The 24,307-nt window shown below is 37.9% G+C and overlaps 1 protein-coding gene across 1 annotated transcript; it reads right to left on the bottom strand.

Moving 5' to 3' along the window:
• Positions 1–13,446: 13,446 nt before the first annotated feature.
• On the bottom strand, positions 13,447–13,974 carry LOC126756217 (uncharacterized; the record flags this gene model as incomplete). The annotated part of the gene is made up of 1 exon (XM_050469113.1): positions 13,447–13,974. A coding segment is annotated over exon 1 (528 nt), but the record flags the coding sequence as incomplete, so codon positions are not given.
• Positions 13,975–24,307: the final 10,333 nt, after the last annotated feature.

Below are 24,307 nucleotides of genomic sequence, written 5' to 3'. Positions count from 1 at the left end.
TTGTCGCTGTCGTATTAAATCCATGCGTTCGAGTGTATAAATTTTCGATTGCAAGGTTTGGGAATTTAGCGTTCCTGATAAGTGCCACGGTTGTATGGTTGCCTAAAATTTGGAATTGTATGCTTTGGTGCAATACGTTTTTTCCGTGCAGTATAGAATAAAATAGTATTTAATTGAGGTTTGCACTGCGATCTAAGGTCTTTTGTTTCCTCCCTATACCACATGCACTTACAAAGGCCCAGCACTCTGTGAATTTCAGCAACTTACTGGGTGCAATTGAGGTGATGTCATCCCTATCCATATATAGGCAACCAAGTGCCTTATACCTGCATCTACAGATTGCAATTAAGAATCAGTTCCTCAGGAGTTTCCGATTCCGTGCCATAAAACCGGCAGTTTGCACAAGAGGCAATGCACATGTTGGACAGGTGCTTCTGAAGCCTGCGAGGCTGTAATCCCCCATTAACCATTAACAGCTTTGCATACGGCATGCTTGTGCTTGCTGCCAATAACTTTCTCTGCCTACTCTCTTTTGCAGTTCTTTTACGGTGTGCGACTCCTCCGCAAAGCAATGTTCTTGCCCAAATATCCTAGAAGCCACAGCAAAGCGGACGACTTCATCCAGCTCAATGTACCATATTCTTGAGTAGGAGAAAATATATGTATATATTTTTCCATTTCTTTCAAATAACCAAAAGTGATATCTGAAAATACCTTTAGTTTTGTACGTTTTTCGGGAAAAAATATAAGTTCTATACAAATTTGTGCTAAAGACCTTTTCGACCTTTGCAATTTCATCAAAATGTCATTCCTAATAATATTTTGCTTTATACTTTTTTATATATTTCATATGGCGCGAACTTCACTTTAAAGCCAGGCCAAACTGTAGTTAAACTGAGAGCTTCCAGTGTGTAAAAATATTCCAAATGTCCTTTATTTGGAATCTGGAAAGTAAAGCCAACGCAAAATGACAATATAATGTTGGCAGCAGAGATTCGTCTTACATGAATTCAAATTCCGTATAAAAATTGTCCCATAGCTGCCACTGATATCAAATTTTTTGTTGGCAACTCTAATTATTCAAACCTTAAAAAAATTACATGCAAATTTTAGTTTCAATTTTGTTGACTATATAGTTGTAAATAAATTTTTTGTGGTTAAATTTGACCTGCCAGTTGCATGGTATGGTAATTATACCCTGAACAGGGTATATTAAGTTTGTCACGAAGTTTGTAACACCCAGAAGAAATCGTCGGAGACCCTATAAAGTATATATATAAATGATCAGAATGTTGAGCTGAGTCGATTTAGCCATGTCCGTCTGTCTGTCCGTCTGTCTGTCTGTCTGTCTGTATATATACGAACTAGTCCCTCAGTTTTTAAGATATCGTTTTGAAATTTTGCAAACGTCATTTTCTCTTTAGAAAGCTGCTCATTTGTCGGAACGGCCGATATCGGACCACTATAACATATAGCTGCCATACAAACTGAACGATCGGAATCAAATGCTTGTATGGAAAACTTTCACATTTGACAAGATTTATTAACGAAATTTGGTATATGTTTTTTTCTAAGGCAAAAATGTAATCTCCGAAGAAAATGTTCACATCGGTTAACTATAGCATATAGCTTCCATACAAACTGAACACATAGTTACTAACAGAATTGCACCTGTGAAGGGTATTTAGCTTCGGTGCAACCGAAGTTAACGTTTTTTCTTGTTTATTTTTATTTTTGGTTTGTTGTTTGGAGACAAAGTGATAAGTATGCTTTCTGTAAAAAAGTACTATTTGTTCTGGAAATGATTTTTATTTAATGTAAAGTACAATCGAAACAATCAATTTTTGAGCATAACGTCATTCAAATGGCCTCCACGATTTCTTTTGCAATAACGAATTCGTTGAATTTTCGAGAACTTTTTGCACTAAATCAAGTCGTATGTCATGAATAGCATGTTCAATGTTGACTTCTAAAGCTTGAACAGAGTTTGATTTAATGATTAATGCTGAAGATCAATGACTTCAAATAACCCCACAAGAAGTAGTCTAATGGTGTTAAATCACAACATCTTGGAGATCAATTACCGTCAAAATTTCTAAAAATAATTGAATCTCCAAACTTTTTTCGCCATAATTCGATGGTTGCACTTGCTATGTGGCACGTAACCACGTCTTGTTGGAACCAGATGTTGTCGAGATCAAGTTCTTACAATTTTAGCCATAAACAGTTGGTTATAATCGATCTACTTGTATATTGGTCCCCATGGACAGTAGCCAGCACCATCAGCTCCGAAAGAAATACGGACCGATGATTCCACCGACATGATGCTCGACAGTCTTTTTTACACACACTACTATCTAATTTGAGGATATGTTTAATATAATTTTAACTGACTGAAAGTTAAATGTAGTCGCAAATTGCAAGAGTATAAAAGAGACCAGCCCTTTTCACCTGTTTTTATTTGATGGGTTGTCTAGATCTTAAGGGAATTCAAAATGAACTACCACACCGCTCACAAACTGAACAAAGCAAGTGAAGGAGGGCATATGTAAATATCAAAATAGAAAATATATTGTATGTATGTATTCTAAAATAATAAAAAAAACTAGCAAATGAGGCGCTAAAGTCATTTCAGAAACTTAACCCGAGCCCTATGGATTAAACCGCAGTATAACTAAAGCTGGAGCAGAAAGATTGGTGATAAACAACATAGCCTACTTAGAGTATACAAAAAAAATTCACAGAATTACGAATATAGTACACTTTCCCAATTTATTATTGAAGAAAATAGTGTTTGTGAGTTAAAAACATGGAGCAATTCCAGGTTTAAAGAGATCCAGTTTAGAATATAGTCAAATTCGCGATAATTCATAACTTCCCATGGCAGGAGGTCAAGCGTCCACTACAGCTGTAAAAGTTTAATCGAGAAGTATGGTCTATATTCCTGACTATTTAGCGGAGATTTAAAAGTCATCTTAATATGACTAAAAAATTCCTACCACAAAGCCCTTCATATTGTGTATGAAATATTCTTACAGTGCTTGTGGTCTTCATGGTCTCGGAAAATAATTCGGTTGAAAGCAACTAAAATTGCTTCGAATAAGTTTCTCATTTGCAGTTTGAGTTGTGATTGGGCCTAAAACCGTAAGAAGAACAAGAGTTACATTGAAGGGTGCTTACAATAAATTTAAAAAAATTTACGCCCAAGTTTTTTTTTACCCAAACAAATACTAGGCATGTACAATGTGCTTCGGTTTCTAATGGCCTTATCGCCTTATCGCCTCGTCGTATCGCGCAAATCTCTTTCACGTCTTTTAAGAGGCGTAAACGCGATTCAATCAAGACTTAATTTACCATAACAAATATTATTAGCATTCAGGCAAGTACGAAATGTGTAAAGCATAATTGTTTTAGATTTCAGTAGAAGGCTTTATGCATAAGAACAAATGTTATACGCGTATTTATTATTTACACTTGATTTTATGACATATCTAAACTTTATACGAATGCTATCACTTTTGACCACAATCAGCTGATTGATAAGACAGACGTGCGAAAGAGAATGCCGGCGCGGAGAGCTTAACTCATTCCACGCCACTCAATTGCTGTTATACGTACGTAGCTTAATGGTGTTGTTGGACTAAGTCTACTGACATTGAAATGCCTGCTGTTGCAATTGTTGTTTCAAATAGCACACATACATACACATGTACATAAGTATAAAGGCGCTTATATTTATGAGGTGATTAAATGTGAGCGACAGGTTTTTATTACTCGCGGCTTTAGAGCGGGTTTATGGCCATAAAACATTTATTCATTGAAATTTAAAGACACCCGACTGAGCGGCAAGAATGGGATGAGGTGTAGCACGAAAGTAAGAAACTGTCTAGGATACTTCGTTATAATGTATTGTTGCAATGGGTAGAGTTGCCATTGGTTGTTTTTATAAGCAGCAGCTTATAAAGAAGAAAAAAGTTTAATTAAAGTAATAAGAACGGCAACAGACTTAAATTATTCTCAGATTATTGCGCTTAGCAGCTGTACCTGTATAAAGTGAGTGTTAAAATGGCAGGACATCTGTCAAACATATTCTATAACTGTATAGTCGTTGCACAAACTACATAATATTTTTTTCATTGTGTTGAAAATATCAAATTTTGTACCGAAAAGTGATGGTATGCGGAAGGCAATAATTTTTTTTCCATTTGAGGAAAAGTGCTGCAGAGTCGCATTTAATGCTTGCTGAGACATATGGTGATCATGCTCTATCAGTAGTTACATGCAAAAGAATAATGATTTTGTTGTGAGAATTGAAGAACGGCAGACTACCAAAAAAGTTTGAGCACGCCGAACTACAAGCAATGTTGGATGAAGATGATAAGTCAAAAGTCGTCCATATCAATATTCTCTCATTCAGGCTCGAAAAACTTATGAATCGTGGCTGTATAGCGTTCCTCATTGACTGTGACATTATGGCCAGTTTTATTTTTGAAGAGATGTGAAATAATGATTCCCTACTCATAGAGCACACCAGCGATGTAATGGCATCTCTACAATAGCTTGTGGATTTTCTTCTCCACCTAGTCTTTCCAATGGAGTGGAGGTCTTTCTGTTGTGTGGAGTGTTTTCATCCATTCGGACGTATATCTCGCACAGCAAAGGACTACAAATCTTCTACAGAATCTTTCTCCCGAAAATTCGTAACGCCGACTCAACAGTTGTTGTCATCGACTATACCTCTGCATCTTTTGGCAGGACGGGGATGATGAGTGATTTGTAGAGTTTGGTCTTTGTTCGTCGAGAGAGGACTTTATTTCTCAATTGCCTACTCAGTCCGAAGTAGCATCTGTTGGCAAGAGTTATTCTGCATTGGATTTCGAGGATGACGTTGTTGTTGGTGTTAATGCTGATACCAAGATAGACAAAATTATCTACTATTTCGAAGTTATGAAGGCCAACAGTCGCGAGTGTTTGTTTGATGACAGGAGAAATTTCGTCTTGCCGTCGTTCACTACCAAACCCATTTGCTTCGCTTCTCTATCCAGTCTGGAGAAATTAGAACCGCGCCGTTGGTTGTTGAGGCCAATGATCATCGGAAAATCATAGTCGGCCAGCAGCTGTACACTCTTATAGAAGATTGGACGCTTTCTATTCAGCTCTGCATCTCGAGTTATCTTTTCCAGCAGGAATTTGAAGAAGCCTCACGTTATGGAGTCGTCTTGTCTGAAACCTCGTTTGGTATCGAACGGCTCGGAGAGACCACTTCCGATCCTGACGGAGCTTTTGATATTGCTCAACGTCAGTTTACACAGCCGTATTAGTTTTGCGCGGACACCAAGTTCAGACATAAAGGCAGCTCTTTCGTGCTGTCAAAAACAGCTTTGAAATCGACGACGAGGTGGTGTGTGTTTTTCCCGGGCTTTTTATAAGATTTGTCGCATGTTGAATATCTGGTTAGTTGCTGATTTTCCAGGCCTTAAGCCACACTGATAAGGTCCAATCAGTTTGTTGATGGTGGGCCTTAATCTTTCACACAATACGCTTGATAGAACCTTATATGCGATTTGGATAAGGCTTATCCCACGGTAGGTGGCGTAGGTGTGGTGTCATTTGAATAGCTCGGTCGGCAGTCCACCGGCCCCCTCTACTTTATTGTTCTTCGGACGGGTAATTGCTATTCGTACTTCCAAAAGCCATAATAAGTATAGATACTTAAAATTAACTAAGTCAACTATCAATATTTACAAAAAAAATAATTAAAGTTGATATACTATTCTGATAAGAACTTTTGCTTACGAATATAATTATTGAAAATCCATTTATTTTTCTATTATTAAGATAAGAAATTTTCGCTCGGCTGCCTTAGAATTGGTCTAATAGTCTGAGAGAATTTATTGTGCTTTGTATGATATTTTGATAGCATACCATTATATGGTATTTGCTTCAATTACAACTACTTGGGATTAGAACTGTTTATAGCTATAATGTATATGATAATCAGTGCTTCTCTCTATAGCAAGCGGCTCAAAATAGCAATAGTGTTAGCCATGATGTCTCAGCTCTATGGCACGGACATAGCTTCTTAGCTCCCCATATCAATATACTCAGAATTTCGCTTTGCGGTCTTCAAGGTTTTTATTGCTATGATTTAAAACGTAAAATAATAAAGAATCTACATTTATAGCAATACAAATTATTAAATCTTGTTAGAATTCGAAAGAATAATTTATTCTAAATGGCAACACTAACTATTTACATATATTTATATGACTATATTTGTAAATGTGCAGAAGTGTATGTGATATCTTAAATACGTTTGTAATTCACTTAACTCTAATTATCCTTAAACGTTCTAAAATTTTACGATCCAGCGATATAACTATAAATATTACGAGCTTGTAAAACAAAATTTGAGATAAGTGTAACGAACACAAATGTTCGTATAACGGTTGTGACGATTAGATAAATGCATTTTAAAATTGTGCACTTTAATATTTAATTTTTTGATTCCGATTAAAGAATATGCTTTAGGTAAAAACAGTAATGTGTAGAACATTTTTAAATCTCTGCAAATGCTTGGCAGAGTCATTGAGAGCTTTGAATAAAAACAAAAATATCAACTGATCCTATATTAGCTACTAACAGCTTTTGTTGACACATGCGGTGACTACTGTTAATATTCGCATAATACTATGACCTAATATATAATATATTTATTTGATATTCTTAGGTTTTTCCTACTTTAAAAATTGCACTCAAACTGGGCTAAACTGTATTATTTTATTATCATGAAGTTTTTAAAATATTAAAGCTTTTCACTTACCATCTACTTTTTTACTTAATGGAGAATGTTTACTATCATTCGTACGAACATTCTTTTACATTTTTTCTTGAATATTATCTCTTTAAAATGCTGGTCGTGGCTACGTTTCAGATGGTCAATCCGTTGAGTCCTATTTTCGATAACTCATTCGACTGGTAACTGGCGACTGACACGCGTGATGTTTTGCTCCAAGGCCTGAATCGAGGCACGATTGTCCGCATAGACTTTAGATTTGACATATTCCCACAGGAAAAAGTCAAACGGTGGCCAACCGACTGGCCCAAATTATCTGGTCACCGAAGTTCTCTCAATAAATCCACTGATTGATGGGAATTGGTGTCGTTTTGTTCTTGTGCTTCAATTTCCATACATACGCAGTCCGAATTGCTGCGGACAGCGTCAAATCGACTCACTCAAGATGGGAGATGGTGTTGCGAAGTTGCGAATACATAGCACACTCAGTAGGCCGATTATGTTGACCATAAGTTGAGCGAAGCGCGTGAAACACATTCTTTACAGGACCTAAATTTTCATAACAAATTTGAACAATTCATAATCATTGTTCAGACGAAAGTCTTTCCATGATAAAATGCCAAACAAGGCTGAACAAAAATAACATGACAGCTGGACATGACGCACGCGTGATCTGTCAAGAAAAAGGCTATTGAAAATGTCTTTGCTTGGAAAAATTGAGCAACATACAAAAAAAAAAAAAAAAACAAAACCTCGACACTGTAATACCTTTTACTGATGTAGTCATTATAGAAACTATATGCCAATTTGCATCCAACGGAAAAGGTTTTGCTAGTTTTTCCAAGCCAACGGGCTGATATAAAGAATATTCAAACCGAATTCACATCACTTTTAAGGAAAATATTTCTTGCAAAAATCTCTATTTTGATCCGTCAGATTATATGATAGCTATATGTTTGATCTGAAAGTGTGCAAATTGTAGAATAAAATATTTTGGAGAATAATCTACGCCTAATTTGTTGAAGATGTTTTGCTTATAAAAATTTAACATACAACAACTAAATTTTGATCGATCAGTTCTTATGGCAGTTAGACCATATAATAGTCCCAAAACGACGGTTCTGACAAGTGAGCAGCTTCTTAGGGAGAAAAAGTTACTGTCAGCAGCTCTCTATCAACTCCAGCTTCAGACTTCCTGACTATTGCAGTGTTTTTCAAGCCGAGGTTGCAGCCATTACGCTAGCAGTAGATTTACTGCTCCGAAGTGCAGCCTCAGCGGCTACTCATTAATAGTGTGTTCACCATTGGTCGAGGAGTTCGTCGCAGGAGACCTAGTGATCTCTTTGCCCTCTGTAAGGCTAGCCCCTCCCTAGTTTTGGTGGTTTTAACACGCCATTGTCCTTTTTGCGTTCATGCTGTAAGGCTGGGAATCTTACCAGACGCAACGCTTTAGTCATCCCGCCGAACTGGAGAAATGGAAATTAAACGGTATTGGCCCCTAATAGTTTTGCTAATTTATAAGTTCAAACACAGGAGTTCTTCTTTTCTATGGCTTCACAAAGGTCTACATATAGCAGTCCACATGCGATCTCTCTACATCAGCCATCTAACCTAATCTAACCTAACCCAGGGAAAAAACGACGTTACAAAATTTCATACCGATATCTCAACATCTGAGGGATTACAGATATTTTTATAGACATCGGTCGAAATAAAGTTTTATCGAAAACTTTTTACAAACTGAACGATGAAAACTAATTCCTTGTATGAAAACTTTGTAACAGTATAATACCGGCGTTATAGAAGTTAAAGTTATTTCTTCTTTTTTGATTTGGCAAAGAATCAGACAAGTGTTATTAGCCGTAGAACACGGGAAACCATCACTTTATTATGTTAAGGGGCTATACGTATACCAGTGTGACGCATGAAAAATTAGGCGAAAATCTCGTAAGTTTTTTTGAGAGAAAATACGCGATTGAATATTTCGAACTTCTTTGAACGTAATAAGGTATATTTTCAGCTATATTCTAAGATTTTTTTTTTTTGTCAAAAATGTTGAAAAATAACGGAGTGCCAAATATAAAATGCCCCAACTACTGACATGATTCCGGCCGAATGTGTAGCTAAATAAAAAAATGGAAAGTTCATTAAACTTAGAAATATTTCCTATACAATGACTTACGCTTTTTGAAAAATATCAAAAATTAACAAAATAGCGTAATTTTGAAAAAAAAAAATCGTTTTTTTAGGTAAAAATGGTCGTTTTTTAATGCCAAATTGACAATTTTCAACCAATCAAAAAGATCGTAGGTCATTGTATAGTAAATGTATTCAAAAATACTCAGTTTTAATTTGAAGTCGATCGGTTAATTTCTCGTTAAGTTATGACGCCAGCAATTTTGAAAAATGTTGTTTCGAGAAAAACGCGTTTAAAGTTCACTTATACATATACATACATACATACTTGTATGTACTATATGTTTGCACTTCCGAGCAGTCGCTCTTTAGAACGCTGCCATTCAAAAACTATTTAAGATACGACCTTGCCGATTTCACAAGATATTTTTAGAATATATAAACTATCGAAAAAGCAAAAAAAAATTTTTTTTGAAAGTGTCACACGGGTATCGCCCCTTAAGGCTTAATTTTTGTCTCCGAATCATGAAATAAAATCAACCCGTCATTGGGCCAACTTAGCCATGTGAGTGGACCCGAGTCCAATAGTTACAGTATTTCATCGAGTATTCAATCAAACTGTCTATGCTGATATAAAATCAGAACTGGCATATGAGAACGAATAAAAAACGCGATACTGGTAAGGTAAGGTCATCTGTACTAAAAATAATAGCGCGAAACTGAGAGAGTTCGGGGTCTTCAATAAACACAATTAACTTAATAGAACATAAATATGTGTGTAGTAAATACATTGCAATAATGGCAAAAAGTAGTATAATAGTGATGGTAAGGTATATCGATAATTGTCCTGCGTTAATAGTGACGCATCAAAAAGCCTTCAACTAATTCTTATCAATATGCAGCTTTTAAAAGAGCTTTAAAAAGCCACAACCATAGTTGTCTGCTCATAACTAATATTGACACATGCAGCGTACAAGCCATCACCACAATCGATAAATCGACCACAATGTATTCGCTTTTTCAATCACAAGACCACACAACTCTTTCGCTTGCAACTTTCGTCACAAATATTTACAGAGCCATGTGTCTGCATGCACTAATGTCAGTACCCAGTTATACGGGTTTGCTCTGTACATTTGCATGCACTGTAAACAGTGGCTGCTCACAGAGAGCACTGAGTGTTTAAGTGAGCATTCAACTTGTTGGCACTTCGTGTTTGTAAGTGTAATTGTGCTCATGATTTAATCAGCTGCCAAAGCTGAAACGAAACAACGATAATAGCAAGTACAACAACAAAAGCAACAAACACAGTTCGTAGCAGAATTACTTTAAATAAAAGTGCACAACCAAGTGAGCACATAGCGGCGACGCACGAGCACGCGATTCCGCCGCGGCGTTGGAACACATTACTATTAGCAACACCTAGGAAACAACAACAAAGTCGAACATACCAGCGAGATTGTTATATGCATATGTCTGTCTGTACATTGCGAATGTTGTATGTAAATGTTTTTGTTTTTGTTGCTGGTGGACCATGCGTTCTTGCTTTCTTTGTACATTGACCTCAAAGAGCGAGATGCATGACCGCAATTCGGAAAGAGCTTCCTGTATGAGCTTCTAGTTTTATTCGCGCTATGAACAACAGTAACAACTAATCAAAAATCAACAAAAACGCAAAAAGCGGAAAAATGACAAGCAACGGTAGCAATAACAAATCATTTTCTGCTTCGTTTCGAGATTTTAAAATAAACGCCAGCGGAAAACTTTTGAGCGCGTCCAATGTGTGTTCCTCTCTTATGACCCCAACCGAAATGTTTTCAAGTGAAATTTAGTGCAACAACTAGTCTCTTGTGGATATTAATTTCGTCCACATAGGAGAATTCTAAAAGGTTTTCGTGTTAACCAGCTACATTGCTATCAACCATTCGTAAGGCTGCCCTCGCGGCTCCCCTCCGACATTCAGATCCAGTTATATGAAGTTGAGTTCATTTATCAACTTATACCCATCCATGTTTGTATACGCTGAACAGGATATATTAAGTTTGCTACGAATTTTGTAGCATCCAGAAAAAACCGAATTCAGAAACTTCAAATTTAGTGGGAAATGCTTATTATCATTCGAAAGGACTTTCTTTCGCATTTATTTCTCGAAGAATATCTCTTTCAAATGTTGGCCGCGGCTCCTCTCAGATAGTCCAACATTGCGTTCGATTTTCCATGACTCGCTCAAGCATTTTGACTGTAAACTGCCGAATGAAACGCGTGATGTTTTGCTCCAAGGCGTGAATCGAAGCGGAATTGTCCGCATATACTTTAGACTTTACATATCCATACAGAAAAAAGTCTAACGGTGTGATATTACACGATTTTCGTGCAAAATTGACCATCGCAGAACTTGAAATTATTTGCTCACCGAAGTGTTATCTCAATATATCCATTGATTGATGTGATGTGTAGGAATTGGAGCCGTCTTGTTGAAACCAAATCGCGGGCTTCAATTTCGGGCATCAACTAGTCTGCTATCATGGCGCGATAACGGTCGCCATTCACGGCTACGTTCTGACCGGCATAATTTTTGCAAAAATATGAACCGATGATTCCACCAGCATCAAATCACACCACATTTCTGCAGGTTGCTCTATGCTCCAAATGCGGCAATTTTGCTTGTTTAGATACCCATTGGGTCAGAAAAAGATACCTTTACTTGGATTACCCGTTAAATAATCACGATAACAAGCTGAGTCAATTTAGCTATTTCCGTCTATTGAAATTTTGTTTCTACAAGAAATATGAAACAAACAGCTAAACTGAACGACTAAAATCACTTGATAAATACATTTGTCAGCTGCATTTGTTATCTACATTTATAGCACATATTTACACGAACGATCGGATTCAAGTGCTTGCTATGCACAATATATTTTTTCTACGATCGCCTGATATTGCTTGTTTTGTTATGTTGATCGACATGGATTTTCAGTGTTCCGACACGATACAACCTAAGATATTTCCATCTTCTTCTTCTTTATACTGTTATAGCGGTTATAGCGGTCCATTCGTAGCAGCAGCTGTCTCTTATTTCGCTAAACTATATCAATGCCGTATTTGCCGTTGCCAATACGGGCTATGATACCTTGTAGAAAATGTTGAAAATTGTCACCTAGAATTGGAACCGTTAATCATATTAAATTAAAAGTCTGCCCTCATGTGAGGCTCTCAGCTGACTAATTACTAGCACGGACTAATATACAAGTAGTCACCAAAAGATCTACAATTGGTCTTGAACTGGCATGCAACTACAAAAGTTGACTGACTACTGGGTAATCATGTACTAAACTACTACATATATCAATGCTTGTGGCACTGATCTTCAAAATTAATTCAAGATCATGCTTACATTACTATATAAATTAATTAAATGTGTGCGATTGTTTGTGTATAAGGTGTATGCTTGCAACAATGTTCTTGGCAAAAGAGTTTTCTCTGGGTGCCGGCGCTATTTTTGTTGAACGGTGCAGCTCTCGATTCAAAAATAGCACACTGGCACATTGACTTCATTCATTGAGAATTAAAATGAATATATTAGAAAGTGATTGTGCAATGAAATTTAGTTTCGAAGTGGCTGTGTGCACAATGTTTTCTATGTCATGTCAACATATAGATTTCGATAAAATATTTACATATATGACGCTATTTTGTACAGATTTCAGTTTAGGAAAAAATATCGAGCTCATTTTCTTTAAATTATGTTCAATTGCCAATATGATAAAGCACCACTCGAAATAATGAATTGCTGCCATTCAGACAAGTGTTACTGAAGACCAAAATTTGTTGACCAACATTTTTTTAAGAAAATCAACTTCTCCGATGTGGCTGACTTTTGTCTGAGTGGTGCGGTAAATAAACAAACTGTCGATTCTGGTGCGAAGAAACTCCACAAATTGTTCATGAATAACCATTATGTTCTCCTAAATTGACAATTTGCTCTGGTGGAATCATCGGTCCGTACTTCTTTCGAAATGACTCTGATGACACCGTTACTGCCAATGGAGAGCGGTATAGATCGATGATAATCAACTTTTTATGGCCGCAATTGGAAGAAGTTGATCTGTATAGGTGTATTGTTATGAAGGCAACCAAATTCAGGGAAGCTAAGTATAAGACTCAACTGGGAACTTTGAAACTTCGAACTTCTCGGCGCTCTTGCTTCCAATCTCAGGGAGGAGCATACAGCGGATGATACAGTTGGTCAAGCGAAGATTGGTCGCGGAGTATATTTTGGGTGCTTCTCTCCAACTCTCTAGTTTCTGGTTTTACTACTGATTCGATGTTTTTCAAGAAGATGTTGTTGTTATAGAGTCAATTGTCGATTCATTTATCTGAATTTCTAAATTAAGTATGCTATGCCTTCGCATTATATATTATAATTCCACATGATTTTTAGATACCCCTAACCAAATCTTACTCACACCGGTGGAGAGGTTACAGGACTTCAGGTGCTCTATCCATTTCGTCCGCTTATGTTGGTTTACCATACGCCGAATCTCCAAATTCAGAACTCTTATTCGGGGATACCCGGGATCGGCATGGCGTAAGATGTCGCGCTCATTAGCTAAAACGGCTGCTTCGGATAGGAAATTGGGGCGGATTTCCGCCATTCTTCCAGCCGGGATGAAGCGAGCGGGAGCTGCTGCGATCACCTTGCGGAATTGACGTTCGCCAACGCATACGTCAATAGGAATAGGTAGAGCGTTGAAGGTGTTCTCAGTAAATTCTGTGAAGCCGACCCAATTAGCTTTGTTAAAGTTAATGTAGGTGCGGTTGTCCACAGAAACAAAATCAGGATGCTTCTCGATCGAGATAATTATGGGCAGATGATCTGATGCGAGAGTTAGCATAGGTCGCCAGGTTATGCTGTTTATCAGACCACCGCTAGCAGTGGTAAGATCCGGCGAGCTATTACAAGTGCCCATCACTCTGGTGGGGGCTTCGTCATTCATTGTGAAAAATGTCGAATCGTCAATCTGTTCCGCCAGCTCCATCCCCCTACGGTCATTTGACAGGCAGGAATGCCAAAGATCGTGGTGCGCGTTAAAGTCGCCTAGTACCAAACGGTTTTCACCACGAAGTAGCGCACCTATATTCGGGTGATATCCTGTTGGGCAACATGTAACTGGGGGGATGTGTGTATATATTAAATATTTCGAGCTCGACACCACCTGACCGGATAGCTATACCCTGACATTCTAGGGTAGTATCCCTGGGGTCGATGTCTTCGTCGATTAGACGATACTGCACGGTGTTGTGCAATATGAAGGCTAGGCCACCACCATTATCTCGCTCGCGATCTTTACGTAATACGTTGAAACCGGCACAACTCATAAGATCTGAGCGGCTGTTTAGCTTGGTTTCTTGGACCGCAGCTATCGATACACGTTCCCGATTCATAAGTGCAACTATCTCTTCGATCTTACTCTGGAGTCCGTTGCAGTTAAATTGAAGTAGCCGGGTATGTCGCGGGTGTCCGTGGGTGATCCTGGGGGTGAGGGAGTGACGTGTGGGTGGCGCTGTAGAACCCACAGGGGCGGTTGTGTTGGTAGACGACGCCACTGTTGTGAGTTGCGGGGGCAGACTTCTGCAGGATGGGGCAACGTACGATTCACTCCACTAACGTGTGGTGCGCAGGCCAGAACACGCCGAAAAATGACACCAGCCAGTACAGGAATTGCACTTGACGGATGTAACATTCCGGTGTATGACGGTCTGACACACGGAACAGACTGTGCGAGGGACCAATAGCTGCTGGTTGGTTCTCGCACGAGGATTGGAGCGGGATGAAGGTTGGGGGGGCAAGTCAGAGGGGAAACTATATTGCCTGATTGAGCTCCTGGGGACCGTGGAGGTCCTCTGTTGGCCCCTCGGATTGAGTGGCGGCGCGGCGCGCGAACTATGTGCAGATTACACAGCCGTAGAGGCTTGTTTCGCAGTATTGCGCAGGCAACATGGGGCCACGTAATGCGTGGTCCACTCCCTATGAGTCTTAAGTGGCCTTAACAGGTGTTAAGATGGCTTCATCCATTGCCTGTGTTGCACCTGACCGAGGTGCGCATACGCAGCAGAAAAATTCCTCCGGGCCCGGGTTGGACTCAATGCCAGCACGAGTCAGGAGGATACGGAGCAACCCTGCTGCAAGGCATTGCTCCAATGACGACAAACACAAATTAACACTTACCGATCTAAACGGGGTTAGATCGCCGAAAAACAGCCCTTGGTCGGATAAAATCCGAGTCAATTCTGAGTTGAGTTGACTGTTGGTATGAAATTTAGAGGTGGTGAAATGACCGCCGACCTGCGGTGACCGCAGTGGACGCCCAAAATAAGTTGTTGCCAACGAAAACATCAAAAAAGTTCATAACATAATTTTAGATGACCTTAAAGTCAAGTTGTTAGAGATAGAAGGCATTCTAAAGATATTTACTGGATGGATTCATTATATCATTCATGAATATTTGGGTATGAGAAAGCTCTGTGCAAATTGGGTGCAGCGCGTTCTGACTTTTGACTAAAAAGACGAGTTTATGATTTGGTGCTGCGTTTGATGTTGTTCAATCGTAATAAACCCGAGCTTTTGTTCGATATGTGACAAATCATTAAACATGAGTCCATTATTCTTCTCCTAAGTCCAATCGACAATCATCCGAGTGGACAGCACACGATGAACTCGCTCTAAAGCGTGGAAAAACGCAATAGTCCGCTGCTAGGTTATGGCGTTTGTATTTTGGGATGCGTTTGGAATAATGATAATTGACTACTTTGGAAAAGGAAGGACCATCAACTGTTTAAGGGACAAAATCTTCCTAAAACGGTTGCTTTTAAAGGAAAAGAAAGTGCTGTTTCACCAGCCAATATACCGTGTCCCAAGTCAGTAAAAACGACGGCAAAAATCCAAGAATTGTGCTTCGAATTGTATCCGCGAATAGTTCAGTTCTGGGAGTAATGACTATTTTTTATTTTCAGATCACAAAAGAATTCTCGCTGGGAAGAGAGTTTCGTCGAATGAAGAGGTGGTTATCATTAGCTGAGTATAATTATCATTCACAATGAAATATATTTCGACAGTATTAAATCGATTAATAATATATTTCCTCTAAAATAAGTAACACATATTCGATTTATTTGAAGTTGCATATGTTTCCCACAGTACTGTAGATTTGTACATTAATCAACCTGGTTTGAACTTCTACATTCACTACTTGCATGTGTGCATATATAACGGTAATATCAAAATGTTGTGCCGGAAATTAAAGGATTTGGTAATTTAAAGGGCTGTGTCTGCAGTGGCAGAAAGAGAAGTAGTTTTTGGTGCTAATGTTGAGAAGTGCTAAATATGTTAGTCAGAAATGTGGAATAAGGGATTAACATAAACTTCAGATGCATAAGCCGTTAAAGCAAAGTTCTATACTAAATAATTATAATGATAATATAGAGAATGTATCAAATTAACAAATTGTTTGCCACAACTAAATTCATGCCAAATAAAATTGCGGAGAAATTCGATTTCATTGAATGAATACATAAACAGCTTTAGGCTTGAAAAAAATATTACTCGAATTGGGTTGGCGAGGAAAACACAGCCGCGCCGCTAAATTTTCCACTTAAACTGCACGCAGATCATCTAAATTATGTCTTTCATTTATAATTTCACTTAATGTCACAAAACGAAATTGCGTTCAAAATCATCAGTGATAAGATTTCAATTAATTTTACAGCTCATTCAGCGCCGCATTGCCTTGCAGCGGGCGAAATTCGCGGAGGTATGAAGCGAAACGGTGGGCTGGGCAGACTATAAAGAATTTTCCGCAGCAATAAAATGTAAAAAATCGAGTAATTGAAACGAAGCAAAATAAAAGTAAGCAAGTGTGCCGAAAAAGCGAAGGAAATGAGGAAAACGAAACGAAAAGCAACGCAGTCAACTTGGAACTGTAATCGAGTAGCTGCCACCTTACGGCGCCAAAGTGAAGCGAAGTGGCACTCAAACGCAAGCAGAAGTGGAAGCCAGAATTGTAAAGGCGGAATATCAGCAGGAAAAAAATCAACTGTAAATTTCATTTCACGAACTCATACACACATACATGCACACATATTTGTGCTTACACACATATGATGTGTGCGGCAAGCTGGCCGATAACCTTTTCTTTCATTTCACAGCTCAGAGGTTTCATGCCACAGCCAAAATTGCTTCGCACCTGTTTGCCGCTCCCGCCCCCCTCGCTTCGCTTTGTAAGGCTTGAGTGAATGGAAAAGGCTGTAAACATACAGTTCTACAAACATATTTCCACTCAGTGGCTGTATACACACATGCAGCTAATGAAATTACGAGATCCCTTGCGTACGAATTGTTGCGTAGCATGTGGACGCACGTTTTCTTGGTGAGGGTGTGAACGGCAACCGCAAAAAAATTATATATGGCAGAAAAGGTAAATTGATTTTCTCAGATTTTAGCAAATTTATTTGTGCAAAATAATAGCGGCGTCTATGGATAATGGATGGGTATATGGACGAAGATGCGTCTGGTAATATATGTGCAAGTAAACATGTATGTATGTATGTCTTATAATAGGTTAGAAACGCTTGAAAAGAATATTGGTTGGTTTAAGCGAACACCTAGCCCTTCACATGTCATCTAGTGCGATTGTGTGGTTTTTCTTGTACATATGGGTAGGTATGTATTTACTTGCTACGAAGTGCCTAAAAGCTACTTTTACAGTGAGGCAAATTTTTGATCATATGTAAGAATATAAATTTTCAAAAAAATGGTAATGAAAACCGCTATTAAAAGTCGATTGACACTGCAACGAAGTTGTGTGACGCAACAAAACATCTTCACGCTTGAAATGCCTATACAGAGCTTTATCATATTGTAACAATTTGAATACTGAGTGAGTTGTTGAGAGTAATGTATGGGCTTAAAAAAATGTAGAAGTGTTGCCACATGTTTCAAATTTTTAATTAGAAATAATTCAAAACATACATATACAGAACTTTGTCAAAGTGATGCAATTTGAATACTTCGTGGAATCTTGGATGTAATATTTGGGTTAAAAAAATGATAAATGCTGCCACCTGTTTGAAATTTTTGATTAAGAACAATTGATAACATATTAAAGTTTTTTTAACTACTGAATCAAAAAAGGTGGAAATATAAAAAAATTTGAAACATTTTTAAAGAGTGTTGCCACCTGTTTTAAGTTATTAATTTATTAACACTGAATTAAATAAATACAATGTAGGTAGTTGTGAACTTATTGGCATTTAAAAGTTTAATAATTGAAAATTCGAATAGAATTGCCACATGTTCTCAAATTTTTGAGATAAAAATGAAATTTTACTTAATTAAATGTATGAGATTAATTTAATATATGTTTATGGTATTACATTTTATTGCAACAAATTTTTTGAATAGAGTTGCCACATATTTTAAAATTGTAATGCAAAAAATTGTTGAGTTGAACAATTAATACTACAAACTTAAACGAAGCTTTGATAATATATGAAGAACCTTGCACAAAAGTGAAGAGTTCGATTGTATAACCAAATACATAATTGAAAATATTTTTGAACATCGTTGCCACTTGTTTGGAAATAAAAACAAGAAATTATTTTATATACATATCTATCAAACTTAAGACTTTAGGAAGATTTACAGACTTCCTGTTGTTGTTGTAACTGCAGAATACTGCCTAGTTCTTAGTCTTTGGCCGGATTAAAAAATCCAAGTCTGTCTAGGTTACGTAGATCTAATTGTCCTGGGAACGGATATCTAATTCCTCGGTTAAGCCCCTAAGATAGTGGCATATGCAAGCAATATTGCCATCTTAATAACGGGAAGGTATCTACATACCATTGGCTGTATTATGGCACCATTCCGAATACTGTCAAGAATTTGACATGACATCGCAAGCGGGTCTGGAGTTGAATCCGCACAAAGGAGATCTACTTGTTTGAATAAGAAAATACAAAGTCTTTCCATAGAGGCTCTATTCGATATATGGGACACAACTATCTTAAAGATCCTCTCATTTACTCCGCGGGGCTATAATATGGTAGACAGTCGTACGGAAATCATCCTGCCGGAAACAAATGAAAAAGGTACAGAGTCTACCTGCGCTGTGTATAATGAGAGCTCTAAGAACGACATCTAGAGACCGGTGTGTAATATCGGTTTGGCAAACACTGACTAATTGATCGCACATTTTAGTTTGGACATAAAAAAACAAAGAACGTGGAAAAAGATGTTAGGTACCTATGTTAGCTGCGTGCAACATTTTAAACTCCACTAAAAGCTTGAAATGGACGGCGCAGTTGAACAAACGTGCGAACATATACTGTCCAAAGTTAGGCATAAAGCCGTTTTAGCTGCCGGGCCTCTGCAGTAAATTTCAAGCAGGGGTTTCTGCCATTGGGAAAGCCGCGGAGCTAACCTCTAATGTATCAGCAGCCAGCTCCAGAATATATATCTAGAGCTAAGCCGCAATCAAGACAATAACCTCGTTGTACATATCGACCGCAAGTGCCTTAGGAAGCAGGGCAGTAGTTGAGAGTGTCGCCAGGAACATATTCCTTCACTTTTACTGGGTTGCATGTCACAAATGCGTCGATAGCAATGAGATAGTCGATGATATTGTCAAAGGTCATGTGCAAAGCAGTGAATCAAAAATAAACAAAGTTCTCTGCTAACTTTTGATAGAAGATATTTTAGGACCATGTTCTACTACACATTAGTGACAGTGTAGTAGCGGCACATGTCTGTAGGCTGAAAGATCAAGAAGAAGATCAAGAATGAAATGTCAAGGGCAGGGTACCAGGTAAACAATTAAGCATGTCTTGGGTACAAGTTCCGCGCTGACAAGATAATGTTTCCAATATTTTTATGGTATGAGACACTAAAAGAGGTATCGATAGTGAGGCCGAGAAACTAAAACGAAAAACTATGCAACGGCTCTGCATCTGGCATCGCAAATAACCAAAACTGGTCTATGCGTGACTCATGAGTCCATCAATCTAACCTTACCTAACCAATCAATTTCCAATTACTACGTTGGTATAGAAATTAACATAGCTTTAAGAAATATTTCGTCGGAGATATGTTAGAAAAGAGTACAGAGACAATATGGAAATTATCATACCTTTTTGATGTATTATACCCACATATGTAATTGCTTAAAAGATAGTTGATGATATGGAAATGTGACCTTTAAAGAGAAAAGAAAGAAATTTGTATATGTAAACTATAAAAAATTATACACTTATAATTAATAGAATGTACTAACGGCTATTTTGCAAGATCGGTGGTGTGCGACACTGTATAAATCTTTTGTAAACTAACGAAATGCCCCCCCAACTCTAAACAAATACAATTACCGCCGTTTTAAAAATAAGAAGTAGATAAATAAAGCTAAATAAATAAATTCTTTTGCAAATAAGTACATACATCTAGGCGCAAAATGACATAAGAAGTCGCACCTAACTAGACACAAAATGTAAACTCAAACAACTAGGAGAAGTGAGAAAATCGGAAAAGAAATACGTGGAAATAAACAATCAATAGTGTCGTCTCTGCAGGATTATGTTCTCACAGCACACCTGGTACTTTTTAGTTGTGTGTGCTGCGCTTACATGTATACTTCTACCGACATACAAAGGTTTGTGTCTACGATGTGTTTGTTGTTCTGTTACAAAAAACGTGTGGTTTACATTACATGCCTTTCAAAGCAAAGCTAATTTAGCCATTTGCAGCAATTCTATCCGATTCACTTTGATAGCAAAGTTAGTAAGCCCCTGTGGCGTGGGAAATTAAGGTGTGACACCATGACATACCCTTTTGGTGCAGAATTGTTAGTTGAAGAACTTTGTCTTGACTTCGCGGTGGTCTATCTGCAAACGGTAGGGTGACATCTCAGGACTAAGTTGCGCTACCTTTCGAAACCATTCAAAGTATGTCTTGTGTAAATACAGTAATTTTATATACTGTTGTTTGGTGTTTAGAGTAGAAGGAAGAACCCGGACAGATCTACGAAGTTTATGCCCAGCAAAACTACGGAGCCTGTTGCTGAAACTGAGGCAGTGCGTCTTTCTATGTGTCTGTTGCTATAGAGTATAATAAATAATAATAAAGGATCAGGATGATAAAACTTCGTATGCGTGTTCTTTGGTAAAGACAAGTTTCTAGTTCGCACATGGCCAAAAAACGTCATTAATCGAAAATTTATAAAGTGCCATAAATCTGCACTAAATTAAGATATAAAACTGTTATTTCGCACAGGAGATCGTAGTAGCAAGGAACATCTGGGAACAAAATTTTTTAAAAAAGTGGGCTAAAGGAGCAATAAATCAATAACAAATTACGTCGGAGACATTAAATTTTACCTTCGAGATGGTATGATAAGGATTTGTGGGGAGCCGAAAATTCGATGATAGGCGTGACACCGCTTACTTTTGTTGAAATAACATACCTCGGGAGGATGGGGTCATGTGAAGAAGTTTACGCAAGTGAGGAAAGTTCTCTGATCGCCATTCAATTGGGAGTGGCCAGAAACGATTCTTCTACATATGTCTCAAGCAGCTCACGACTTCCGGTCTTTGACCAAGTATCTTCTGGGTAGCTTTAAAACATCCGTTTGAAGGCGAGTTAAAGTGAGAAGGCTAAACATCCCCTTCACAGGATTGTGCGCTGGGTTTGGGATCCGACAGGTAAAAAAAAACGCACCCAATGAAAAATAACAATCAGCCTGGGATGAGAGAACCCCCTTTTGTTGACGACCGTGGCAAACGAATTAAGGATTACAATTTAAGGGCATGCACCTGGAATATCCGGTCCCTTAATTGCCCAAGAAATGCGACGGAAGGAACCAGGACTGAGGCGAGTAGGTCCTTGTGGCATTTACTACAGTGGCCATATAAAGAAACGCAAATTCGATGTGGGATTCGTGATGGTAGAGAGACTTCCTCGCCGGGTACTGTCATTCATATATAAAATATTTTCAAATAAAATAAAATTAAATATTATCTGCTATATGGTGCAGAGGCTTGGACGATGACAACATCTGATGAGTCGACGTTACGAGTTTTGGAGAGAAGGTTTTGCGGAAGATTTATGGTCCTTTACGAGTTGGCCACGGTCAATATCGTATTCGATGGAACAGTGAGCTGTATTAGATATACGACGACATTGACATAGTTCAGCGAATTGTAAGACAGCGACTTTGCTGGTTAAGTCATGTCGTCCGAATGGACGAAACACTCCAGCTCCGAAAGTATTCGACGCCGTACCCGCCGGGGAAAACAGAAGAAGAGAAAGACGTCCACTCTGTTGGAAGAACCAGATGTAGAAGGACCTGGCGTCGCGTGGAATCTCCGATTGGCGCCACGTAGCGAAAAGAAGAAACGACTGGCGCGCTGTTGTTAAATTGCTATAACCGCGTAAGCGGTTTCTACGCCAATATAGAAGAATAGGAACGTACTTCGGGACCCGACCAACCGATTTCGACTAAATTTAGTACGTGGCATTCGTCTCATGTGCCTATATCACAGCGTGAAAATGGGTGAAATTGAAAAACAAACACGTAACACAATTCTAAATTCTTTCACTTTCCAATATACAAATCAAGAAGTAATTAACATAACGGGATAAAAGTTTGCAGCAAAATTGCTTTAAGTATGCCACCTTATGACCAAAAATTGCCGAAATCCCAGCAAAACTGTTCAAAGCCCATATGTACCAAATATGTGGACCCCAGTATCTGTAGTAGGCTCTTCACTGCAAATGTCAGTCAATATTTCAGATATACATTTGAAATTCAGAATCCTTTCCTGGCAATAGTGTTTCTGTGCATCAAAAATGGGTTAAATCGGGCGAACTTCCCTGACCCGGCTCAACCTTTGGGCTAAATATAATGATTTTCGTTTTTCTAACAAACAATGTCGGTCTAACGTACATATCATCTGGTTGACATTTTATAGCTTAAATTATTTCCCTAGCTTTGATGCCTGCAAGTTGCAAGAGTATAAAATGTTCGGTGGCACCCGAACTTAGTCCTTTCGTACTTCTTTACAAGTATATTAGATTTGCAGCCATTAAGCGGTAAAGTAATTTCTAGTTTTTGTTCATATCTGGTCTTGTAGATCTTTTTAAGCAAAATACATATGTCTTTTTTAGTCCAATTAATCGCAAATTAAATTAAAAATTCGGTTGAAACTCTGAGACTAGTTCTTTTCAAATTATGACTAGGGAATCGTTGAAAATGATGCAGAAATGTTTGGGAAGTCTACTTTATCACGAACACAAGTATATGTGTGGCACAAAGCATTGAGTGAAAGTCCATGCCAGCCAGCAACAGGTGTACATTAGATTGGATTGGATTAGGGGCTTATATACAGTTTGCATTTTCAAAAAATTGATTTTTTTTATTTTTTTCTGAATACAAATATACCTAAAAACATACACAGAAAATTTCATATCTATCAGGTGAATATTTTCGAAGTTATCCGCAAATTTGGAAAGGCGTTTCAGAGTGCTTGTAAGTACAAGGACAAACTTTAAACGCGTTTTTCTCAAAACGGTGTCATCAAAGTCGAGGAACAACATCACTCGAAAACGGTTACACCGATTAGGCTTAAATTTAAGTACGAGCTTTTAATATATAAAAGCAATTTCATTTTCCTTATTTCTTCGATTTTACTTATTAGATTTAACATTATTTTAAGGAAATCTGTTTGGGTTTTTAATTTCAGAGGATCCAGTTCAGAGATACAGTGTCCACAGCAAAACGTCGTTTTTGAGAGGAGCTCCCGCAAATCAGCTGTTGTTGCATTCTAAATAAATAGTTTTACTAATACTAAGCCTTGAAATAAAAATTTTTATATCAATAAATTTAAAAGTTCTTTCAGAAAAAATTCTGCAAAATCAGCTTTTATATATGTATATAACCCATTAACCGCTACCTTGATTGTATTGGCTCATGAGCCTATTTTGAAGACGATTTGTATTAAAATCTTTGAAAACATATTTTTTGTCAGTCTAGGTATTCAAAACACCTTTACTCTTTACGAGTTTAGGGGCGGTTCTAGTATTGAAATCTTCTTGGCACTATTGAACAATGCCATAGAGTAGAAAACTTTATAACTGATGCCAATGAAAAGTTGTAAATGCTATTTTATAGTTTTTCTGCTTATCCGTTCGACAAAGTCTTACATCTATGGGCCTATTATACAACTTCTACGAAAAACCGTCTAAGCCTGCTGCTAAGACAATCGGACCTTTTACGACAAGTGTGGGGATGCTGAGTCGAGTAGCAATTCTTCTGTCGCCTACAGGCA

Source organism: Bactrocera neohumeralis, chromosome 4 (assembly GCF_024586455.1).
Source record: "Bactrocera neohumeralis isolate Rockhampton chromosome 4, APGP_CSIRO_Bneo_wtdbg2-racon-allhic-juicebox.fasta_v2, whole genome shotgun sequence".
NCBI classification, from domain to species: Eukaryota; Metazoa; Arthropoda; class Insecta; order Diptera; family Tephritidae; genus Bactrocera; species Bactrocera neohumeralis.
This window is presented reverse-complemented; position numbering and strand designations above follow the sequence as displayed.